The sequence below is a fragment of the Rhea americana genome, unplaced genomic scaffold, assembly GCF_003343005.1.
Source record: "Rhea americana isolate MKP2758 unplaced genomic scaffold, rheAme1 scaffold_276, whole genome shotgun sequence".
Classification (NCBI taxonomy): domain Eukaryota; kingdom Metazoa; phylum Chordata; class Aves; order Rheiformes; family Rheidae; genus Rhea; species Rhea americana.
Window position 1 is genome coordinate 876872 of NW_028186397.1, and position 20644 is coordinate 897515.

Sequence of the window (20644 nt, forward strand, 5' to 3'; positions counted from 1 at the left end):
TTCCATTGATAGTTCAGAAATGCAAGTTATCTAGAAATGGCAGTGCATATACATGAAATACTGTACATGCTTTCTTTCATCAGGCAGGGAAAATACCTTAAATAAACCCGTTCTGGATCATAAAACTTTAAAAAGGATTGAATGTCTTCTGTCAGGCTTCACGAATGTTATAATAATGTTCAAGCATCGTGTGAATGTTTCATGTTCCACGTAAGTGAGCTTCCAAATGTATTCCAATACATTCCAATCAATGTATTGGCTTTGCTCCTTCTGAGCTGGGGGCACTGTTGCCACCCAATTTCAAATTCCACACTTAAGCAGCAGTCCAAATCCAACGAGCTGCGATTTGTGTAGGTCTTGAAGCAGAAAAGCCCAAAGGCCCGGTAAGTATTCGGTTCTGCTGTGCTCACTTCCTGTGCTCAGACTGCCAGGCATGAGTTAAATTGTTCCCTGTAATACGGCTCTCCAACCACATCCCATTTTCTTAGTCAAAATTGTGGTATGCCTCCTATGCGAGTAGCACAAAAAGGAACCATATTGGGATAAAAGATCTGGTACTTATTAGTATTCAGGGTTAAGTAGATACGTAGCTTGCTAAGGATCRTACCCTACCATTTGGTTTTGCTAATTTGGAATAAGAGAAAGGATAGAGGTCCAAGAGAACCTTCGAGAGCCAAATGACTATTTTAACCCTTCAGCTTGTTAGAAAGCAATACTTAGAACGGGAAAAATAGATCRCACTTGATGTCTTACATCTGTGAATCATACAGATATGATACAGAGGTATGTACTTTATAGTATGACTTAAAAAAAAAAAGTAAAATACAACCTTAATTATGAAATGCTTCTCATGAAAAAAATAGTTCTTTTGACAAAAATAGGGGATAATGTGGAACATTTTTGTTATAATAATTTCCAGCTATTTGATTAAAATAAATTAAGCCTTCCCAAATTTCCTACTTTTTGTGTGCAACAATTTTATTTCTGCTAAGAACACTTACAAGTGAGAAATATTTTGGTAAGGTTTTGGCAGGTGTATGTTTTGCTAAACTTCATTTGAAAAATAACTCATTTTGCAAGCACTTTTAATGATGGGAAATGCACTAAATAACAATGAGGGGCAAGTGTTCTCCTTTCAGAGTTGTCTGAGACTTCTCTGATTTGTGCATCTTCTAAAGTTTATTACTACAAGTCAGCTGAAGCAGATGGGTTCCTAGCAGTTCTGAAATTCAAGCTGTGTATTTAGGGGTCTAATTTTGGTTAAACCATTTTGAATCAGTAAAAGTGATTGTTGGAGCTGGAGTTAAACCAAATAACTCCTGTTTCCCAAACTTGAGCTCTAATTACCTAAGTTTCTACCTTATGCTTCTGCTGTGTGCCTTTTTATCTCTGAATAAAACCTGCTCCAGTGTTTCTGGGTTGCAGTTTCAAACTGTAAGGGATTGAGTCTTTTCAGGATCTTTAAAAAATTTAATCATATMTTTTTAAAAAGTAGCATAAAATGCATATAATATAGATATTTTTTAAGAACTAGAACAGGAAGCATGAGATGCGTGCAAATATTGACACATTGACATTGTAAGCTACAAGTCCTATTAAAAAGCTTGATGATGAGTAGACTTTAAGTCCTTGTACTCAAATGAGTCGAATACAGAAAATGTAGTATTACTCACTAAGGATTCAAGGGGATTATGCTTTCAAGTTGATCTTGGCTATCTTCCAAAATGCACCACTGCATTTTCATCTGCTTTCTGTGTTCAAGCTTTATCAATATTCAGCTTGAATTTTGAGTAGATTCTCCAGACATTTAATTCTATGAAACATAAGTAATAGATATAATTATTATAAAAACAATATATGTATGATAATAATTAAAAAAAATGAGACAACCAAGCCAGCTTTACACAGCTGTCCCTTTTCCCACTGGGACTTATTAAGTGTTACATAAACAAGATTTTCTTTGATTGCCTTAGCTTGCATTGTGGACTTACAGTCTTCTCTCAAACTATGYTGTCTAGCCTGCTTTGTTTCATTATTAGTATTTTGTTAGCAATTTACATGTACTATATAGTATGATGATTTTACAGGGTTAATTACCACTGAGCAGGGAAAGTTTTGTTCTGAAAAATAACCCTGAGTATGGAATGTGATCTGACATTGTCATGATCTGCAGATTGTTTCCCTCTACCCCTACCCCCCCCCCATAAGTTATCTAGGGCTTTGATTAAAAAGGATTGAACAATACTAAGTTAGCACACTGCACTCAGCCTGTCTGACTTCAGCTTAACTCACCATGGCCTAGAGTTGGATCCATCTTTCCTACTGTTGATTATTTGTAAATGAAAATAGATCCACATATTTATAGTTCAGTAGCAAGTGTTGAGGGCAGTGAAGATTTGTAATATTTTTTTGAAGTTATTACTTTAATTGCCAAGAGGAAGGAGATTTAAGCAGCAGGTGCTATTTCTTTTAGCTGGCTAATTGTAAATCAAGATTGTAAGACCTTTGGAGAAGAACATGCATTTTGCTTACTCCCTTCTCACTCACTTGTCTTCATGGAGTATTGGTCTATATTAGATATGTTATTAATAAAGCAATTAAAGTTACTTGTAGTGAAACCATTGCATGAAACTCATATAAAATTGGAAACTGAGAAAATCTGGTATCTTTAGTTTATCATGTATTCTAAGTGATTCATGCATTCAAAAACATAAACTGGTGCCAAGGCTTATTATCTATCATGTGCAAAATATGTTTACTCTGATATTTTGAAATTACTGCAACAATAGGCCTCAAGGGCTCACTGTCCCCTTGTGCTTGCGTTATTCCCATTATTGACAGTAGGAGTTAGCTATACGCATTGGGAGAAGAATAACCTGTGGGTCTAAAACTTAGACAACAGGGAACATGAAATTCTCTAGCTGTTAGATGGTGAGAACAGCATAGCTTAATCCTTTTTGGTTTGTCATTTCTGTATTTGGTGATTTCGCTAAGAAAAGAGTGGTGGAAGTAGCAACTGTGAAAATTGATGATTACGCAATTACCACAATGTTGCCATGATAGAAATTGCACCTCAGCTCCCATCAAGTGTGGTGCAAAATTTTGAATGATGGAGGTGAGCTGTTTTTTCTGGAAAAAGCTGCCATGCAGGTTAACCTAGTAAAACCTGAACTTCACTTGAGGCTGGATTAGTAAGCAGTTATCTGGAGACAGGATTTCTTTTCTTTGTTTCCTTTAAAATATATTTTCAAATTTAAATATATTATTCTCTTTCAGTTATTAGTGGGGATTTCTTCTCAAGATATTCTGTTTTTGAATTAGTGTGATTTATTTTTCCTTCTAGTGCTAGCTGTCTGGATAGTTCATAGCTTCAGTAATGTTCATGAAGTTCATCAGTGTCAGGTATGTCTGGATATAAATGGTGATGTTGGACTTAGAATTCTCAGGCTTTCCTGCTACAGAAATAATTCTGTTATGGGGGGAGGGAAGAAGAGAAGTAATAGCATGCTGCAACACAAAGATCCAAGCAAATCAAGGCTTCGTTCCTGTGTACTATCAGTTTTGTACTCCTGAAAGCAGAAGGGGCTACAAAGAATTTTGCATCAGCCCGCATCGAGTAAAACTTGTTTTACAGGACTTCCTGCACCTAAGTCTTTGTTTTTGTTAAGAATAAGGTAATCATGATCTAGCTTATAAGCACTTGATCTTTGATTTTCATTTTTCTGCTTCATTTTATGAATCTTTTCCTCTAATCCGGTGCAGAAGCTGTCACGAGTAGAGCTTTCCTGAACTGTTTAGAAAATCTGCACCGCTTCCAAAATGAGATAATTGCAAAGAGGTTCAGCCATCTTTGAGGAGAAAGGCTCCCTCCTGTGGAAAGAGGAATCCCTGCAGTGATTAGGAGAAGTATTAGGGCATAATGCTGTGATTTTAAATCAGCAGGCAAATGGAACGGGATCATTATAGGTGCTTTCAGAAGCACTTAGAGTTCARAACGTTACTGTATTCCCTGATAACTTTTTCCAAAACTAGTCCTTCAAATTTTGTATGGAATTCTTCCTAAAAATACATATTGGTTATGGGACTAATGTAACTCAAGTTCTTTTTTTAAGTTTTAGTACTTAAAGTTATGTCTGAGAGCTTTGAATCAGGATCTTAGCGCTGCAGCTTTTCTCATAAATCCCAGCAAAAGGTGCTGCTGTGTATTTGAAACTGAATAGCTAAACTGTTAACATAATGCAGCCTCATGGACTGTTTTGTGTTAAAGGGGGCCAGAACAGTTGACATTTTTACAAATTTTGCTTACTCTAAGTGTTTGCTGAAAAACCTCAGTATTCTGGAGGCGTCCATGAATTATAGTCCATAGAACTTACATAGCCATGCTCTAGGTGACCCTGCTTGAGCACAAAGATTAATTTGTGATAGAGGTGCTGAAGTTGGGACTCATCATGATATCAAATTTCTGTTAGCTAGAAGCAGCATTTTACCATGAGCTGAATAGGATTCATATTGGTGTTTTGAATGTGGAAGGCTTTGCTGCTCATTACTAAATCTGTGAGGGACTTACTTCCATAAATCCTAATGGTATTCCTCTGAGAATGAAGTACTTAAGGGTGAGTGGGTGGGTGGGGGAAAGAGATCACTTAGCATTGCAGTGGAGACTTAAATTTACCAACTCAGATTCATTGCTAGGCAGAGGAATGAGACAGGCTGGAATGTGTTGACCTACTGCGAAAGATTGTTGTGCTTAGTTTGGGTATTGGAAGCATTACAGCCATAGTGTTTATCTGGCAAAATGCTAAATTATGTCCTTGTTAGTTGGGTTCTAGTTTATGGAACATAGCTCTATGGACACRATTTTGGTTACAGAAACATACGATTTTTCACGTTCTTTGCAAAATACAGTGGCGAAGTGAGATTTGGTTCTGTCTTTAGGAGTTATCTGTGAAGTRGGTGAAGAAGTTACTCTGTTAAAGCGGTAGTATCCTCATTCATAAGGACTGTGAAGGTGCGAAGACTATTCCTTACGGTTTAGTGAATGTCAAGAAATGCCATGTCCCCCTGCATTCCCTGAAATTGTGTGAAGGCAGAAGCTTCTCAGGAGGCTGCATGCAGCAAAGGCTAAAATCAGGGCCATGGGGGATGCTGGGAGAAGCACTCTCTTGCTGAGGGTCCATGCTCTGAGTTCACTGGACCTCCAGCTGTTTGCAGTCTGCTGCTGGGCCACAGAGCTCTCGTGGCTGCTGCTCCTCAGGTGTCAATTAAGAGTTAAAGGAAACTCAACAGTACTTGAGAGAATATTCCTTTTGCATATATAGTACTTGCACTAGGTTCTTCAAGACATAGTGTGTTTGCAAGTGGGAGGGGAAGTGGCCCCCACAATCCCAAATGGAATGGGGAGCCTTTTCTAATGTGGTTTACACTTTACAGATAACTCCTAAGGTTTTCAAAAGCCCTTCACCATAGATAATTCCTCTTGCTAGCACCATCTAGTGATTGCCTGGACTGTTTTCGATTTTCCTTTGGCCTCTTTCTAGTCTGGTTTCTTAAGGAATTGGAGCTTATATTGAGCATATTTTGTCTTGCTCTTCCTTCTCCTCCTCCTTCTCCCCACACCATAACTTTTAAATATTTTTCATTAAAATCAAAAGAGAGGCTAGGGTTCCTCACTGAGTTGCTCCAATTTCTGTGAAATTACATATCAGAACAGAGTACAGTGATGGAGATTAGTGTCTGCAATGACAGAGGAGCTGCAATTTGAATCGAACCACAATATTAAAACACGAGAGAATCCCCATAAGAGATGAATTGGAAATGAGGCTCAATAAGTTCCATAGTTTATTGAGATATACTACTGAGAACCACATACATATCAGCATGTAATTCTTGTCTTTCTCTCCAGAAGGCAAGAACTGCTTRTTTAGGGGGTGTACTGTAAAAGTGAAAACTAGGTGGCTGGTATATAATTGCTTCATTTGCCCACACAAATTATTAACTTACCCACATTCAAGATTTGTAACATGCAGAAATGAAGAAGCTGAAAAATACAGGAAAATGCATACACTCTTTTGAACAAGCAAATTGGAACAGTGATGTTTGAATTTTCCTGGGCTACATCACTTCCTTGAAAAAACACTTCATTTCTGTAAAGAAAGCAGTGTAACAGTGCTGATTCTGTGATGCTTGGATTTGCTTCAGTTGACATCACTGACCATGAAAAGATGTCCTGTTCATGCAACRGTGGTGTCTCAGATGACATGACAAGCACATAACAGCCAGGGTCCTGGTTATACTTACAAGAGTTATTGCTGTAAGGTGCATTAGAAACCTTAACCTAATAATGGTGGGCCATCTTCAGTTGTGCACAAATCTCTAGCAGAGTGGTCCCAGCAATGGGAGAATTTCCTATATATTGGAGCRTCAAAGATTTGCAGTATTACCCTCTGTGTAATGTCTTGTACAGACTAGCCACTTTGAATTTTGAGATACTCAGATTCTGGTTTTTTGATTTTTTGCAGCCAAGTGTAGGTTGAGTGAAAGATTTGTCAGARGAGTGGCTCGCTAACCAGTTTATATTTGCCCTTTCTTTGGAGATGAAGAAATAAAAACAGATAATGCCTCCCAGTCAGAGAGAATCTCTGCCTCTTCTCCAGTATAAAGTTAGTCTGCCCTTTCTAGGGAGTCAGTAGTGATATGGTGTCAGAGTCCAGTACTCTGACCAGATTGTTTTAGATGTTCCACACATGGACGGTGTAATGTTTAATATTAAAGTTTACTTTGAAGATATTTGATATTACCCAGAATTTTTGATTTGGCAGAGTGATAAAACAATATACTGAAATCACAATACAAGTGTRTACACTTAGCAAATACAGCAATTGCAATGTACAGTTCAATCAGAATACTAACGTGATTCTCATTACCAATCTCTGTAATATGCTCACCATTTTAACGCTGGGTGTCATAAGGAAGGAATATGTGGTTGAAGCCAGCTCAAGCCCATTGCTRTTTTTGAAATTCTTTTGTTAGTTGTTCGAGTTTTATACTCTATGTTGGGCTCAGCCACTTACACGCTTTCCCTGTGGTGGTCTGGCTAACTTGGTGGGTGTGGGGGAGRCATTCACACTCTTGATAAACTCAGGAAGAAATATGTACACCAGTTGACCAGCCCCACTGAGCTGTTTATCTGAAACAAAGGCCACCCTATGGTCCTCTTTGTGTTGAGATAAAGTCAGCTTTCTGTGCCACAGCTGTGCTTAATGAGTCATAGCCTACATTATTCCTGAGTTTCATGGGCACCTCATCCTTGCCCATCTCCTCTGAGCCTTCTCCTCTTGTAGAGGTTTATTGATTGGTCACATATGACAGGTGCTGTGATGGTCATGTGGTTGACATGTAGATTTTCATATTTTTATTAGAATAAAGATGGTGAGATAGTTGCTAAGAGGACAGCCTGGCCATGGTGTGATACAGGTGTAACCTGCTTATGCCATATTCAGTCTTTGCTATAAGAATGTAGCAAACCCCTCAGTTTTTCTTGCATCTGGATTGTAACAYGATTTCTTTCAATGGCAAATAAGATGCCTTAGTCAGAGGAAGGGGACCAGTACGTGTCCAGATATTACCGTGGTATTGAATTCAGGTACAGCCAGGGCATGTAGGCTGGGGACAGAATGATCCTTGAGTGCTCCATAAGCACAAGAGTGTTTAGTTTCCTCTTCTTCTGGCTTTATCTGTACAGAGTCACAGAATGGGTAAGCTTGGAAGGGACCTYTGGAGATCATTTAGTCCAACCTCCCTGCTCAAGCAGRGTCACCTAGAGCGTGTTAGTCAGGATCACATCCAGGCAGGTTTTGAATATMTYCAGAGAAGGAAACTCCACAACCTCTCTGGGCAACCTGTTCCAGTGCTCTGTCACTCTCACAGGGAAGAAATTCCCCCCCACGTTCAGGCAGAACTTCCTGTGGTTCAGTTTGTACCTCTCAGGGAATGCAGTGCAAAGACTGCAATRGTGCTACATGAACAAGAGTGGGAAGTGGCACACCTGAACAATGAACCCTGCCTGCTGGAGCTGTGCCAACCCAATGTGACATTTCTATTTTGAGTACTTACTGGTATCTCTGACTGATGTTGCTTGGTGGATCTGCTAACTTGCTMTGCCCTCACTTGTCCAGATATAGGTTGTATAAGGGCTCCATTCCCCATCTCATAATATGGAGTATAGTGCTTCTCCCCCACTGCCCATTAATGTAATAACTTTTATTACATAAAAAATTGTTAAATGACTGGAGGCCTTACGGGTTTCATAAATAGATGCTTTCTGCAGAACCTTGAAGGCAACTATGAGTAACAGATGGAACAGCAAATGGTGAGAAAGAGCATACCCTTTCTCTGTTATAGATGAAAGACAAGATGGGATGTGCAAAGATCACCAAACAAATAACCCTGCTGGAGGATCTTCCTCAGTGAGTCATATTTCATTTGTGTTAAGATGGTTAGGTCTAAACTCTTACAATTCTGTTTTAGCTAAGGATGATGTTTATCAACTTTTTAGCATATCAGAGCAAATTCATCCCTCATGRTAACTTCATACATTTCTGTGGAACTTTGTACCAGGAGTGAATTTGGCACTGTTTCTTGGTTTCTTAACCATCCACCTCATAGGTAGCAAAGGTCAGAGTAAGCACTGTGCCTTAGAAACCTAAAAGACCAACATACTTACATATGACTGTTGCTTTGTTTTCACAGACAAAACATCACAAGCTTCTTGAAAAAATTTTCCTTCCTGTTTATAAAGTAACTGGTCTGTATTCTGTTAGCAAATCTACAATAGAAATCAGACTTTTTCATGGAGCCATTTCTTTGTTTTAATATTGTTAAATCTTTGTAGTGCGGTGCTATAGTTTCCACATAGAACCAAGATGACTTGTGTTTTCACACAGTGAAATTTGCATTTGCTCTGCTTGGCTATAGCATAGTATGTAGGTAGAGWGTTGCCTCTGAAGCCAAAAGCAAAAATCGTGCACATAATGAGAAAAACAAAACAATAAAACCAACAAACCCAGCTTAAGAATATGTATTTTATATAGAGAGAGGAAGCCCTGGCAATTCTACAACAAGAGTATGAAATCTGGAAGTTCCTTGGCTTAATCTGTTGGCATAGCAACTCAGACTGAGTGGAAAAGTGCCATCGTAGACAGAAAGTAGTATATATTGTGATATTATTGTGTGCTACTGCCATTTCTCTGCAGATGAAGGCCTCTAGGGTTCACATTAAATTCACAGTAATTTAGTTCAAGCTTCTGAGAACATCTCGTCCCCATAGTACATATGCTGCAACTTAATGTAGACGTTGCTACAGACATTATCACAGTCACTCCCATAGGAGCAGAATGGTACTAACCTTACAATTACCACGCTGAGAATTGGCAGAAGGTCCATCTTATCTCCAACACAGTCATATGGTTCTTATCTGGGCTACCTTCATCATCTAATACTTTGTTATTGCTTCTCTTAGAATCGTTCAGAGGCTGCAGAAGTTAGAGGATGGGATACCAGGCTGTTTGTTGCTATTTGGAGTAAAGGGAGTAATAGAGTCTACTCTGCAAAACAAAGGCCTTAATAATAGTATATGAAGMCCTTTTATATGACAGCTTTGAGGCTGGAGTTTGTCCAAATGCAGAACACCACAATGTCAAAACCTTACACTTAGTCAGTGCAGATGGACTTTTGCATATTTTCGGAATTTAAAGATTTTTGGCACCAAACTTTATGGAAAAAAACCTGTCACTGTTTTTAAACCTTGTCTCTGATGGAGACTGTATATGTCAATATACTCATGCCTGATTGAGTGGTGCAACTGACTGCAGTTGAAAAGGTTAAAACCCCCAATGATTTTGGTAAAACTCAGAAGAGTTTACAGTTTTTGACTTGTATATATCTTGTGCTAAGAAGTTCAGCTGAACCTTGGAGCACTGTGCAAATGACGTATATAGTTGTCTGAGTTCTCTTTGCCAGCACTGTAATGGTAGAACTGCTGGACTTCTGCTGCTGACTACGAGCAGTGCTTTCTATGGTACGACTTAGCTGCTTTGTTTTTTGCTGGCTGGTCATTTTCTTCCTATTCCATGATTGGAATACAGCCTGATTAGTCCCTGTATATTTATTCTGCATGAAGAGGCAGAAAAAGCTGTGTGTAACGTAATGCCACTCAAGTCACTCATGAGATTATCCTTCCTGAGTGCACAGCATTAGGCTGTGTTGGCTGATAAATCAAGAGGCAGGGACAAAAAAAACAATGCAGAACCRGTGTGGCTGATGCAGCTTTCTCTTTCTAAGGCCAAAAGCCAGGGCTCGCAGGGATTTGAAGCTGGCCTCAGGAAGAGGGGGGAAAAGGAAGCAGAGGAAGCAGTCCACTGGATGCTGGCAAGAGCTCCCAAACCATGCTTTGAATTCTGAAAGCCACAGCAGTTATTACAAGTCTCGRAAAGGTGATCATTTACAACAATGTCATGTTTTTAGTCAAAGCTTTACATGGAGACACTAGAGGGGAAAAAATGCTGTTCAAAATAGCATATACTTCAAAGTTGTACATAATAAGTCAGCCAGATGCTATTAATCACATGGAAACCAACCTCTGCCTGATGTAAAGGCCTTGTATTGATACAGAACTTAAAGGTTTATTGTACAGAAGTTCCATTCACATCTTTTATAGGAAGAATGTAATAAATGAGTGGTTTTGATATTCTTAGCTAGTCTAGAATCATTAAGGCTTGCTATGCATTTCACCCTCTGTGATGCCTTACTGTGATGCTTTATAACATTTCACTCTACCTTTTTATGATGATTTCCATCTCTTGTGAAAACAAATGGATAGATCCTCAGGTAATACCAGTGAGACCTTGCTAACTTGTGCTAGGAAGGCATGGAGACTGGCAGTATTACTTTTTTCAGATATAGTCAAATGGTAGGAGATATCCAAAGGCTATACTAGGAGTTGTTGCTAAACCCAGGGCACTGTACACACTCTGGTGATCTCATGCAAGCCCTTTGCAGGATTGCAACCATAGTCATCATGACTAATAGTTTGCTCTTAGATCCTTTTTACTCGGCAGTCTGAAAGTGCTAACTGTCACCTAAATATAGATGAAAAAGTGACTCTCCGAAAGGTTCTACATATTTCAATCTTTCTTACAAAAATGAAAACTGGAAATGTCATGAGAAAAATCTTTAAAGTATAAAATCTTCAGATATCAGTGCTTTTGTGGTTTCAGCTGGATTGACACATCATCAGCATTTTTGACACTGCTGCATAAGTATAAACATATATTTAAGCTTACTATGTGTGTGATGTTCTGAATTTTTTGGTTTTGTCCGAAAATGGAAACACTAATTAGAAAAAAGTGCACAAAGAAGCAAACTTGTTTGGAGATAAAATGCTGTTGGTTAAACAGTGCATCAAACTGTTACAACAGCAATTATTTTATTGAGCTTTGTGAGTATTTATGAATGTTGGCCTGGATGAGAAATCTTTTACAGTACTTCAAGGGAGCTACTAAATTCTTGGGTCTCTTTCACTAGAAGCAAATGTTTACCTCTGAGTAAGAGGAAGCTGATGGAACTATGTTGCTTTATGTGCCCAGAGTATCAGTGCTGCTGGTGGTGGTGGTACGAATAGGCAACAAATACTATGTGAATTATATTCTATTAGGCAGGGATAATGCAGGACTATTAAGCCATGTTCCTCCATACTTAATCATTTAGGGGATAAGGAAATAACAGCTGGTGAATACCACCTACACCTTCCCAAAAATAAATTCTTAACCAGTCCTCTTTCTTTTCATCGCTGCTACAGTCAGTGAAGGAGGGCTGCAATCCTGAGCAACAATGCTGAGTCTGTGGATATGGAGCRTTGTGGGTCTGAGTGCTCTTGCCTTCCTTTTAAAAGCAGCACCCTCTATCTGTGGGCTTTTTGCTGATCACCTTCTGAATTCAGCTGAACTGCCACGGCGGTTCTRCTGTTTCAGGCTGAAGTGGATTTATTCATTGTGACATTCCCTAAGTGTTGCAGCACTAGGACATTGTGGGCCAAGGATTACATGGAAGCTGAACTCAAGATGGAGGCTAGTCTTGTACATTTTAATTTTCCTAGGACAGAAATTTATATATCAAATATATTTCATGCTGATGTTGTGCTTCTAGTGTATATGTACAAACAAAACAACTGCAGTATACTGATTGTTGAGGAAGTAAATAATGTTCTAGCAAGATGAGKTTGACAGCTCGAGTGTTGGTGTTGTTGAGGTCCATTATCTGAAGATTTATRCTTAAGTGCTGACAATAACATTTCCATCTGAAGTACAGGATAAAAAGAAGTCAGCACCCATCCCTGAGAGATGTTGGTGTACTCAGAAGACTCAGGTAGACAATGCTGAATTTGACATTCAGTTCAGTTTTTCCCTTTTGAAGAATTTTTTAAAGCTTTTTGCTTAAAGTCCAATGGAAGGAAGGATTTCTTCATGTTTGTATTTCATTTCTGTCCTAAATCTTGACTTTCCAAAATATCAGGGCAACAAAATGCTGCTGAATGTCATCAGTAATCTCCATCAAATATTATCACATTAACCACCTGCATTTAGCACATTGGATCTGTGTTTCYTGGAAACAGGAGGTTTGGGTATTGACTGTGAGGTACATAAAACTGAGCAGGATTCTCAGAAAGCACTGACTATATACCCTCTGCTGCCTGGCCTTTTAAAACAATTGCCTTTTTTAAATACAGCATTCTCTACTCTCATTTAGACGGTCATACTCTTCATACAAGAAGAAACTTGTTTAAGTCCTTTATTACAAAGATCAAAAGTTGTCGTTACCATTTACATACACAATTTACAAATTATTAACAAAGGGAACAACCAATACGCAAGAACTGACAGGTTACTTCAGATGAAGCCAGAGATGGGATGGTGTTGTTGTTTCCCTGCTTTATTTACTGAAAGAAAAGATMTGTTTGGCTTCTATTTTCTGTGTTAAACACTGGGTCAGTGTTTATGTAGCACCTTAAGTCATAAACCTTCAAATGCTTACATGCTTGTCTTTATTTAAAAAAAATACAATGCATGTATAAGCCTGCACCAAGATCTGCACCTTCTTCACAATACTGCATTTTTTTTGGTAGGGAATACGGTAGATTTTGGTCATGCTTGAAGAAGTTAATTTGCAGGATTTTACTGGTTTGAGCAATATGTCATTAAAACAAATGGTGATTATTATCAGAACTCTTATTCTGAGACTCAGCATAAGTATGGCTGCTATAGCTTGCAAAAAATGCTATGCGATCTTAAGGTAGATATTAACCTTACATTAATCAGGCGTTCCTTTCTGTTAAGACCACAGCTAACTTACTGCTTTTCCTTTGTTTAAGTTAGCAGGTTTTACACTGTCTCCTGAAACCATTTTGGGGACTGGGAAACTTAACAACAAAGAACGATAATTTACTGAATCTCACAAAATAGGAAATTTATCATAGAATACTTTACGACACTCAACAAAAGGGAGAACCAGTGAGTTTCAAAATCTCTTGATAGGAATGCACAATATCAACAGTGCAGTAGCTGCCATTTAGCTAAACCTACAAACATCCATAACTTGTACTTCTTGCTGTCTATTGTTATGAAGTGTAGACAAAATGCTTGAAGGAGCACGCYGATTTTGGAGCAAACACAAATATAAATATGAAAATCACCACTGTGATGTTGCATCCAAATTGTAAGCAATAAAGAAAAACACTAAGGTTGTTACAGCTACTAGAACTATTCAGTGGACATAGTCCAAATATTTATGGTAGTGTTATGATAGTACAATTTTCTACCCAGCTATCAAATACTCTTTACCGTGATGCCTGCAATATTCTCAGGATGATAGATAAAGAATCTGCAATGCCATGGTAAACTTAAAATACCATAATRGGTAAGGTTTTTAGTGGCACCAACTGTATATACAAGTGGGTTACTGGAATCTTATGGGACAAAGCAACGTTACAGTATGCCTTTGTTAAGGCTTCTTGCTGGTTTAAGAAGGTAGATTTTTCTTTAAGGAAATTGTCCAGCACAATTATTTTCACTTCTCTTCAGTGRAAAGTCTCTTTATTGATCCACATAAGACTACGTGTTTCATTCGGCTTGCATTCGTACTCAATACTGCCAAAACTGTTTCCCCATTGGCAATGGTCCCGTTTGTGGTAGTTGTAGAATTTGACTTGCCAGACTGTTTCAAAAACACCAATGTCATTAAACTGTGAAGGAGAAGGAATAGCATTGTTAGTAAGCTGGGTTTTTTTCTTTTTTGTCTTTTTTTCCCTCTTAATGAGAAACACCCTTACAAAACTGTGGACCATAAAACAGCTGATGTAAGGGTTAGTGTTCCTCAAGCTGACAAATCAAAGATCTCTAAAGCCTACTCTAGCAGACATCATGAAGCTTTTTGTGCTTAGGAATACGCAGAACATTCAGGACCATGTCCTGCTATCTTCTTGTAGTCATTTTTGTCTAGGAAAGACAAGAGAGTAGAAATGTTAAAGTTCACATGTGGATAAATGTTGCTTACAGCAAAAGTCAAGTGTATAATCCTTCTCAAGATGACTCAGCAGTAGTTGGTATGGTGTTCTTGAAGACGCTTTTATGTAGTGTAGATCACCTAACAGTGGTCTGTAGTGATATAAGCTGTCACTTCACCTATGTACCATACATAGAGACTGCAGGAAGCTTCCTCCTTTTGCTTAATCTGAAATCTTTAATGTCCCTCTATTTTGGGTGTACAATGCAGAGAAGCAATGCTGATCGAGACGTGYTGCTAGACCACTTACTCCTTCCCTGGGTTTCTGTTCCACATTTTATATGAATCTTAAGTAAAAAGTTCTCTTTTATGCATTTCTGTAATTGCTAGTTATATTGTTTTAGCTTCTCAAACTTTGGTATGAGTAACAGAGGCTAGGAAGGAGATAATYAGTGTATGTTAGCAGGCAGTGTCTAATACAGTGAAAGTAATATGACATCGACTGCCAAATTGTCTGACTGCATTTGCACCTTACTGAGAAGGGAATGGTACTATGACTGTAGTAATTAAATATTATTGTATAAAATCTCATGGGTTTTGAGCCACTGCTAGACCCCTTGCAACATCAGAAAAATCTGTGTGAGTAAGGCTTACAAGGAAAGGTCATCATTTCAGTTGTGATGGTGTAAAATTTGAGTGCCTGTGTCATGAGACCTTGCAGAAAGCCTAATATGAGGRTGTGAAGCTTCTTTGCATTGCCAGTTTGTTGATTTGTGTCCTGTTGGCAGAAAATACAGAAAATACTAGATAGTGGATTCAGTGCTACTGAATAGCACTGTTCTTTAGCATTTTTTCCTTTTAAATATTTCCATCACTCATTAAATGACAGCTTCCTCACCTGACTATTTTCCATTCCCATCATGTGCTTGGGAGCTGGCCTTTGATCATTTATGTACTGTTACTACCCTTGGAAAGTCAGTATGAGAGCCCTTTTACACAGTTCCTCTTGCTCAATTGCAAGCAGAACCTTCTGTACCCAGTTTTATCAGATAGATAGTTGATTTTTTTGTTTGTTTTAAGTCCAAAATGTGTTTTGTAAGCTGCTGCTGTGTAATGGATGTTGTTTTAAATCTTCCCTCGGCTGTCTCTGGTAACTTAAATTCAACCTTGACATCAGCAGGAATTATTGTGTGCTGAGGTTAGTGAAAGATTTTATTTGGCACCAGTTATGAATGTGACCTTAAAAGAGTAGCTGTGCTGTTTCTGCTACTTCCTTTGAAGAAGAGAGAATGTAATGCACAAGCTATTCTTACCTCTCCCAATAATCAAAACCTTACTTAAGAATCCTTTATTAACCCCTTCTAATAGTAATCCTGGTACTGCTCATGATGCAAGGTACTAAAGATTAAGCACATTGAGTACTACTGTGCACAGTCCACACAGATTGCCAGTGGAGAGGAGCATTAGACATCCTTGTCTGGAAGAGGAAAGAAGAAAAGGGATTGATCTTGAAGAAAAGGCATTTCTAATAGCATTTATAGAAGGTGAGATGATGTAAGAGCAATACTCCTGCACTTCATTTTATTAATGCTTAGAAGATCTGAATTTTGGTAAGGTGAAGGGAGAAAACAAACTCTCTGCCTCCAATGACCTAGTTGGCTGAGCTACCCTGGGTAGTCTCTGTTCAACTGCTGTGGATTTTCAGGGGAAGGAAAGAATTAATTGTAGAGCTTTTCTATCACTGGGTTTTCCAGCCTGATACTTGGGCACATGCAGCAGCTGCAGAGCTCTGTGGCGTAACAAATGTCCTCCATCCCCCAAACTCCTCTATATTCCTGTGACTCCTGCAGCTGAATCTTGGGCTGAGATAGGGACTTCCCCAGAGAGCAGGGATGGCCCTACTCTTTGCAGATTAGGCTTAGAATCCTATTTCCCTGTCTGCTAGGTTTCTCTTGTCCAGTGCTCATAGATGTGCATAATTATTTACTTAGTCCTTCTGAATTTGTGTGCCAGGATAATTTGATGGCTATTTATTGTGGGACTAGAGTTTGTTTTTCTTCATTCAGTCTTAGTCTAGACTGATCAAGAATAAAATGAGACTAAAGCTAGGTTTCTAACTTAGTGTACACTATTTGCTAGTCAGTTTAGTTGTTTCTGGATAGCAGGCATAACTGAACATTCAGATAACAAGAACACATCCTAAGATTCTGGAATTCAGAAATAGGATTGTTATTTTAGAAGTATAAACCAGTAACAGGATAACACATCTACCAGTCAGTTAAAAGAGGAGCACAAAGAATTACTCATTTAAAATTTTAAAGCTTACAGGAAACAAATGCCAGTTTTTGAACCTTCTGGCTTTTACATATGAAGTTGTCATTATCAGACATTGACTAGTGTCAGACAGTTGTCACTGTCAGACTTCAAGACTGATCTTACAGTCCATTTCTAAAATGAGTTCAGATTTTATGCTGAAATAGTGTCTATTTATCTCTAGGATGTGTCAGGATACTGCCTATTATAGAAAAGGAAATAGAGGCAAAAGATCCTCATATTTGAAGGAAACAGGAAAATTAAAGTTGTGTGCAGTAAGCCCAGTTTTGAATTTGCAGGAAGCAGATATTATWAGTATTTTTTTGGCCTGGGGTTGCTGAGGTGAGGTCCCTAGATCTGTCATGGCTCTGTGTAGCTAAACAGCTAAGTGATGAGTTAAGCATGTAAATCCCTGTTGAGTTGCCCATATTTAATACTTAAAAGTATCAACTGTGGACACCTAAGGCTATATTGAAGAAGCAGTCTGTCAAGATCGAATCCTAAAGGGGTTGAGTTACCTGCTTAACAYTTGCAAATCCTCTTAACTTCATAGTTAGTATCTCAGGATTTGATATGTAAAGATCCTGTTTGGACAAATGTCGTGGCTCCTCATTTTGATGCTGTAAAAAAACAGCTAGGAGCTTGTGTCCAAAAACCAGGCCCTGTTTGCATATTACTTGGATTTATTTCATTTGTGTTTTATTTGATTGGATTTTTCCAAAGAAAAATTTAAAGTTCCAAATTTTCAGATCTTGCAGTAGTGTTACAGGTGAGGGTAAACTCCATGTGTTTGTCAAAATAAAGATGCCTCTTACAGCAGCCAGGTTCTTCAGAGCACTGTCTTTTTGCCTTCTGGCATGAGGGCTAAGTAGAACCCAGTGGCTGCACTGCACAGTGGCATCAATCAGGTGTTTTCTGGGTTAGTGCTGTTTTTTTTTTTTTAAAAAAAAATCTCTCTCCTTCCACTCCCCACTAAAGAAGAAAACCACCAGCCCATGTTTTGTGTATTCATCTTTGGCTACTGAAAGGATCAGAGAGTTTGCCAGTTGAGAAATTATGCTAGATTATGTTTGGTTTTCCTGGGTTTTAAAAGRAGGCAACTGTACAGAGAAGTGATTAATATGGACAAATACTTCAGGGTAATAGTCACTGTTACATTTTGTTTAAGATGTGGATCTCAAATTATTACACATGCTGTAATTACCAGATACTTCAAATAGAGATGTCACAATTTTTGTTCAGAAGGAGTTTGCTGTGCTAAATGATAGTTACAGAAAAAAATACAGCGTAAGAATCCATAAAGATGAAACCTTGAGTGCTGCCAGCGAGTGCAGGAAAAAGCTGAAATCTGGTAGCCTAGGTGAGGTCCTAACCTGATATAAATTGAAACAGACCCCTGGGAGAGCTCTAGATGATGATGGCTTACTGCCCCATTTCCCCTTTTCTACGTAGGACGTACACAGTAAAGAGCAGGAGTCCCTCACAGAACCACAGTAATGAAAAACAAAGAACCCCAGAGCCGAATGGATCCCCCTCYGCACTGCAAACATTACCAAAGAGTGCTCTCTAACGTCAGTTCTGCCACCTTAGCAGCTTGGATTTTTTTATCATCTCACTTTGGATCCATGGCGTATACCAAGTCTGGCCCTTGGAGCTTCAGTTTAAGGTTGGGCTGAAYGTCCAACTTGAGTAAGAACTTAAGTTTGCAGATGCACAGTTAATGTGATAATGAAAACCATGGAAACAGAGGGAGAAAGAGAGGGAGAAGACTGCCCTCAGGTTGAATGTTTGTCCTCACACAGGAGCTTTCAGCCTCAGACAGATGCTCTGGTATCCTGCAGATGGCAGGTTGAAGGGGAAAGTAATCACACCTCATACTTGGGGCAGGAACCTGGCAGTGCTGGCAGGCACAAGGGGGATCTCTGTATGTGAAGGGCTTGGGTCTAGATTCCTAGCCAGAGCCATGAACCATGTGTTTTTGGTGAGAATTTCCTGAAGTTTGTAGTACTGCCTGCAGAAGAGACAGGAGGTTCAACTATTTTTTCCTCTTGCATTGCAGTGTCCCAAGAGCTATGCAGGTCTCTATGAATTCTCCTCCTGACCTCTGCAGCGCTTTTGGCTTTCGCTTCAGCAGTGGGACTTGTGTTTTTCAGCTACGTTCTGACCAGCAGCCCCACTGACAGAATGCAAAAAGGAGGGCTGCCGGGGGGAGGGGACAGGAGGGGGCAACAGCGGTGACCGGGCTTTGCCTTACTATACCTGAGCTCCACATCTCTATCTCTGGGAGTCACTGCCCAGAGATATACTGCCCTCCCTTGTCTTCCTGTGCTAGCTGCCACTGAATGGAGGACCACATACCTGCATGTTGACCTGAATGGGCTGCCTCTCCCCGCTCTTGGTGTGGGGCACTCCTTCTGTGTCGTAGATCCCTGTGTAAGAGACCACTTGTGCATCCCTTGATTTCTCCTCCAGTGGGACGTTCACGCCCCCRATGCCCATAGTCCTGCAAAGAGACAGACTGTAGGCCTTCAGCAGCCCTGCAGGCCCCATTCCCAGCAGCTTGGAGACAGAACATGGGCTTGCAGCCTGCTAGCCTCTGTACAGGGGGATGCTTCAGGGATATTGGGAAACCTGTAGATGCTGCTGACTCACTGGGGTTCCTGGACATGTCAGGGCTCTGCAGACACTCACGGAAGAAGCAGAAAAGAAAGCAAGGGAGATCTAAGCGCCAGTAGCTGGGGATGTGTTGATTGAACCCCCTTTTCAGAGCTGTCCTCCTCCCAGAGCTGGTTCCCCAGCTGCAGCCTCCCTGGTGTCCATCTCTGTTTTGCCATGGTGTAGTGAGGCTTGGGCATGGGACATCCCTGAAGTGCAGGGCTGGAGGGGCTGCCTCCTCTCCCTCCAGAGCAAACCATGGGAAGGAGAGAGAAAGGGAGCTGGGCCTGTAAAAGCTCTGGATAGAGGTGGGAAGGGAGAGAGAAGAGGCGGTCTCTCCCCTCTGCTGGCCCCATGTGCTGGCTGGGTAAGGCAATGGGAACAGCTGGCCAGGGACCTAGAGAAACAGGGCTAGCAAAGCAAGAGGGCAGGGAGGAAGAAATCACAGAAACTCTGTGCTGTCGGCTTGCCAGGAAAAAATATTAGACCTCTAAAAATAAAGCACTAGGGAGGGAAGAGAGGGCTGTAGGAGCAGCCCTTGGGGTGCACTGGGGAGGATGCACTTACGTGGCCTGAATGGTGCCGGGCCGGAGGGCCACCTCGATCTTGTACTTGGCCCCAGTCAGCAGCTTGATGGTGCGGTTCTGGCCAAAGCGCTGCCCGTCCACCTTGAAATACACAGCCCCATCGTTGGGCTGGATTTTGAGGGAGAYGCTGATTTTCACGAGGTTGGGGATGTCGCCCATCGCGTGTCGCGGGGGCTGTGGGGTTTGCGCTTGTCTCTTCCCCCCTCCGCGGAAGGTGGCTTGCCGGGAGAGAAGACTGAGGCGGCGAGGGAGAGGAAGAGGAGGAGGGAGGAGGAAGAGGAGGGGCTGCCAGACCGAGCCAGCCCAGCCCTTCCCAAAAGCAGAGGATGATACATTTTTTTCCCCTCCTCCCCCCACTCCTTCCAATCACGGTGCCGCATCTGTGCGGCCGATGCCTCGCTCCCGGCTTGGGAATATTTGCAGCTGTTCAAATTTCAGCCGGCTTCCAGGGAGTTAATCCGGCCTCAATTACCGCAGCCTTAATCCCGCGGTTTATCCGGAGGGGGAGCACACAGGAGCCGAGCCGAGCCGAGCCG

At 40.3% G+C, this 20644-nt stretch overlaps 2 protein-coding genes across 4 annotated transcripts in view; one reads left to right on the forward strand and one right to left on the reverse strand.

Annotated features, from left to right (window-relative positions):
• PLEK (pleckstrin) overlaps window positions 1-20644 on the forward strand; it is a 62369-nt gene that overhangs the window by 15896 nt on the left and 25829 nt on the right. The window contains exon 1 of one of the 3 annotated variants that reach the window (XM_085308448.1): window positions 654-783. The exons of the other annotated variants lie outside the window; for them this stretch is intronic. The gene's annotated coding sequence lies outside the window, so the exon portion shown is untranslated. Of the gene's footprint in view, window positions 1-653; window positions 784-20644 lie in introns of those variants that run through there. 3 annotated transcript variants of the gene reach the window in all.
• CNRIP1 (cannabinoid receptor interacting protein 1) lies at window positions 12830-20343 on the reverse strand. The gene is made up of 3 exons (XM_085308473.1): window positions 20089-20343; window positions 19225-19369; window positions 12830-14293 (listed from the first exon to the last, which is right to left on the reverse strand). Exons 1-3 carry the CDS (start codon window positions 20265-20267, stop codon window positions 14129-14131), a joined length of 489 nt encoding a protein of 162 aa, XP_085164599.1. The 5' UTR covers window positions 20268-20343; the 3' UTR covers window positions 12830-14128.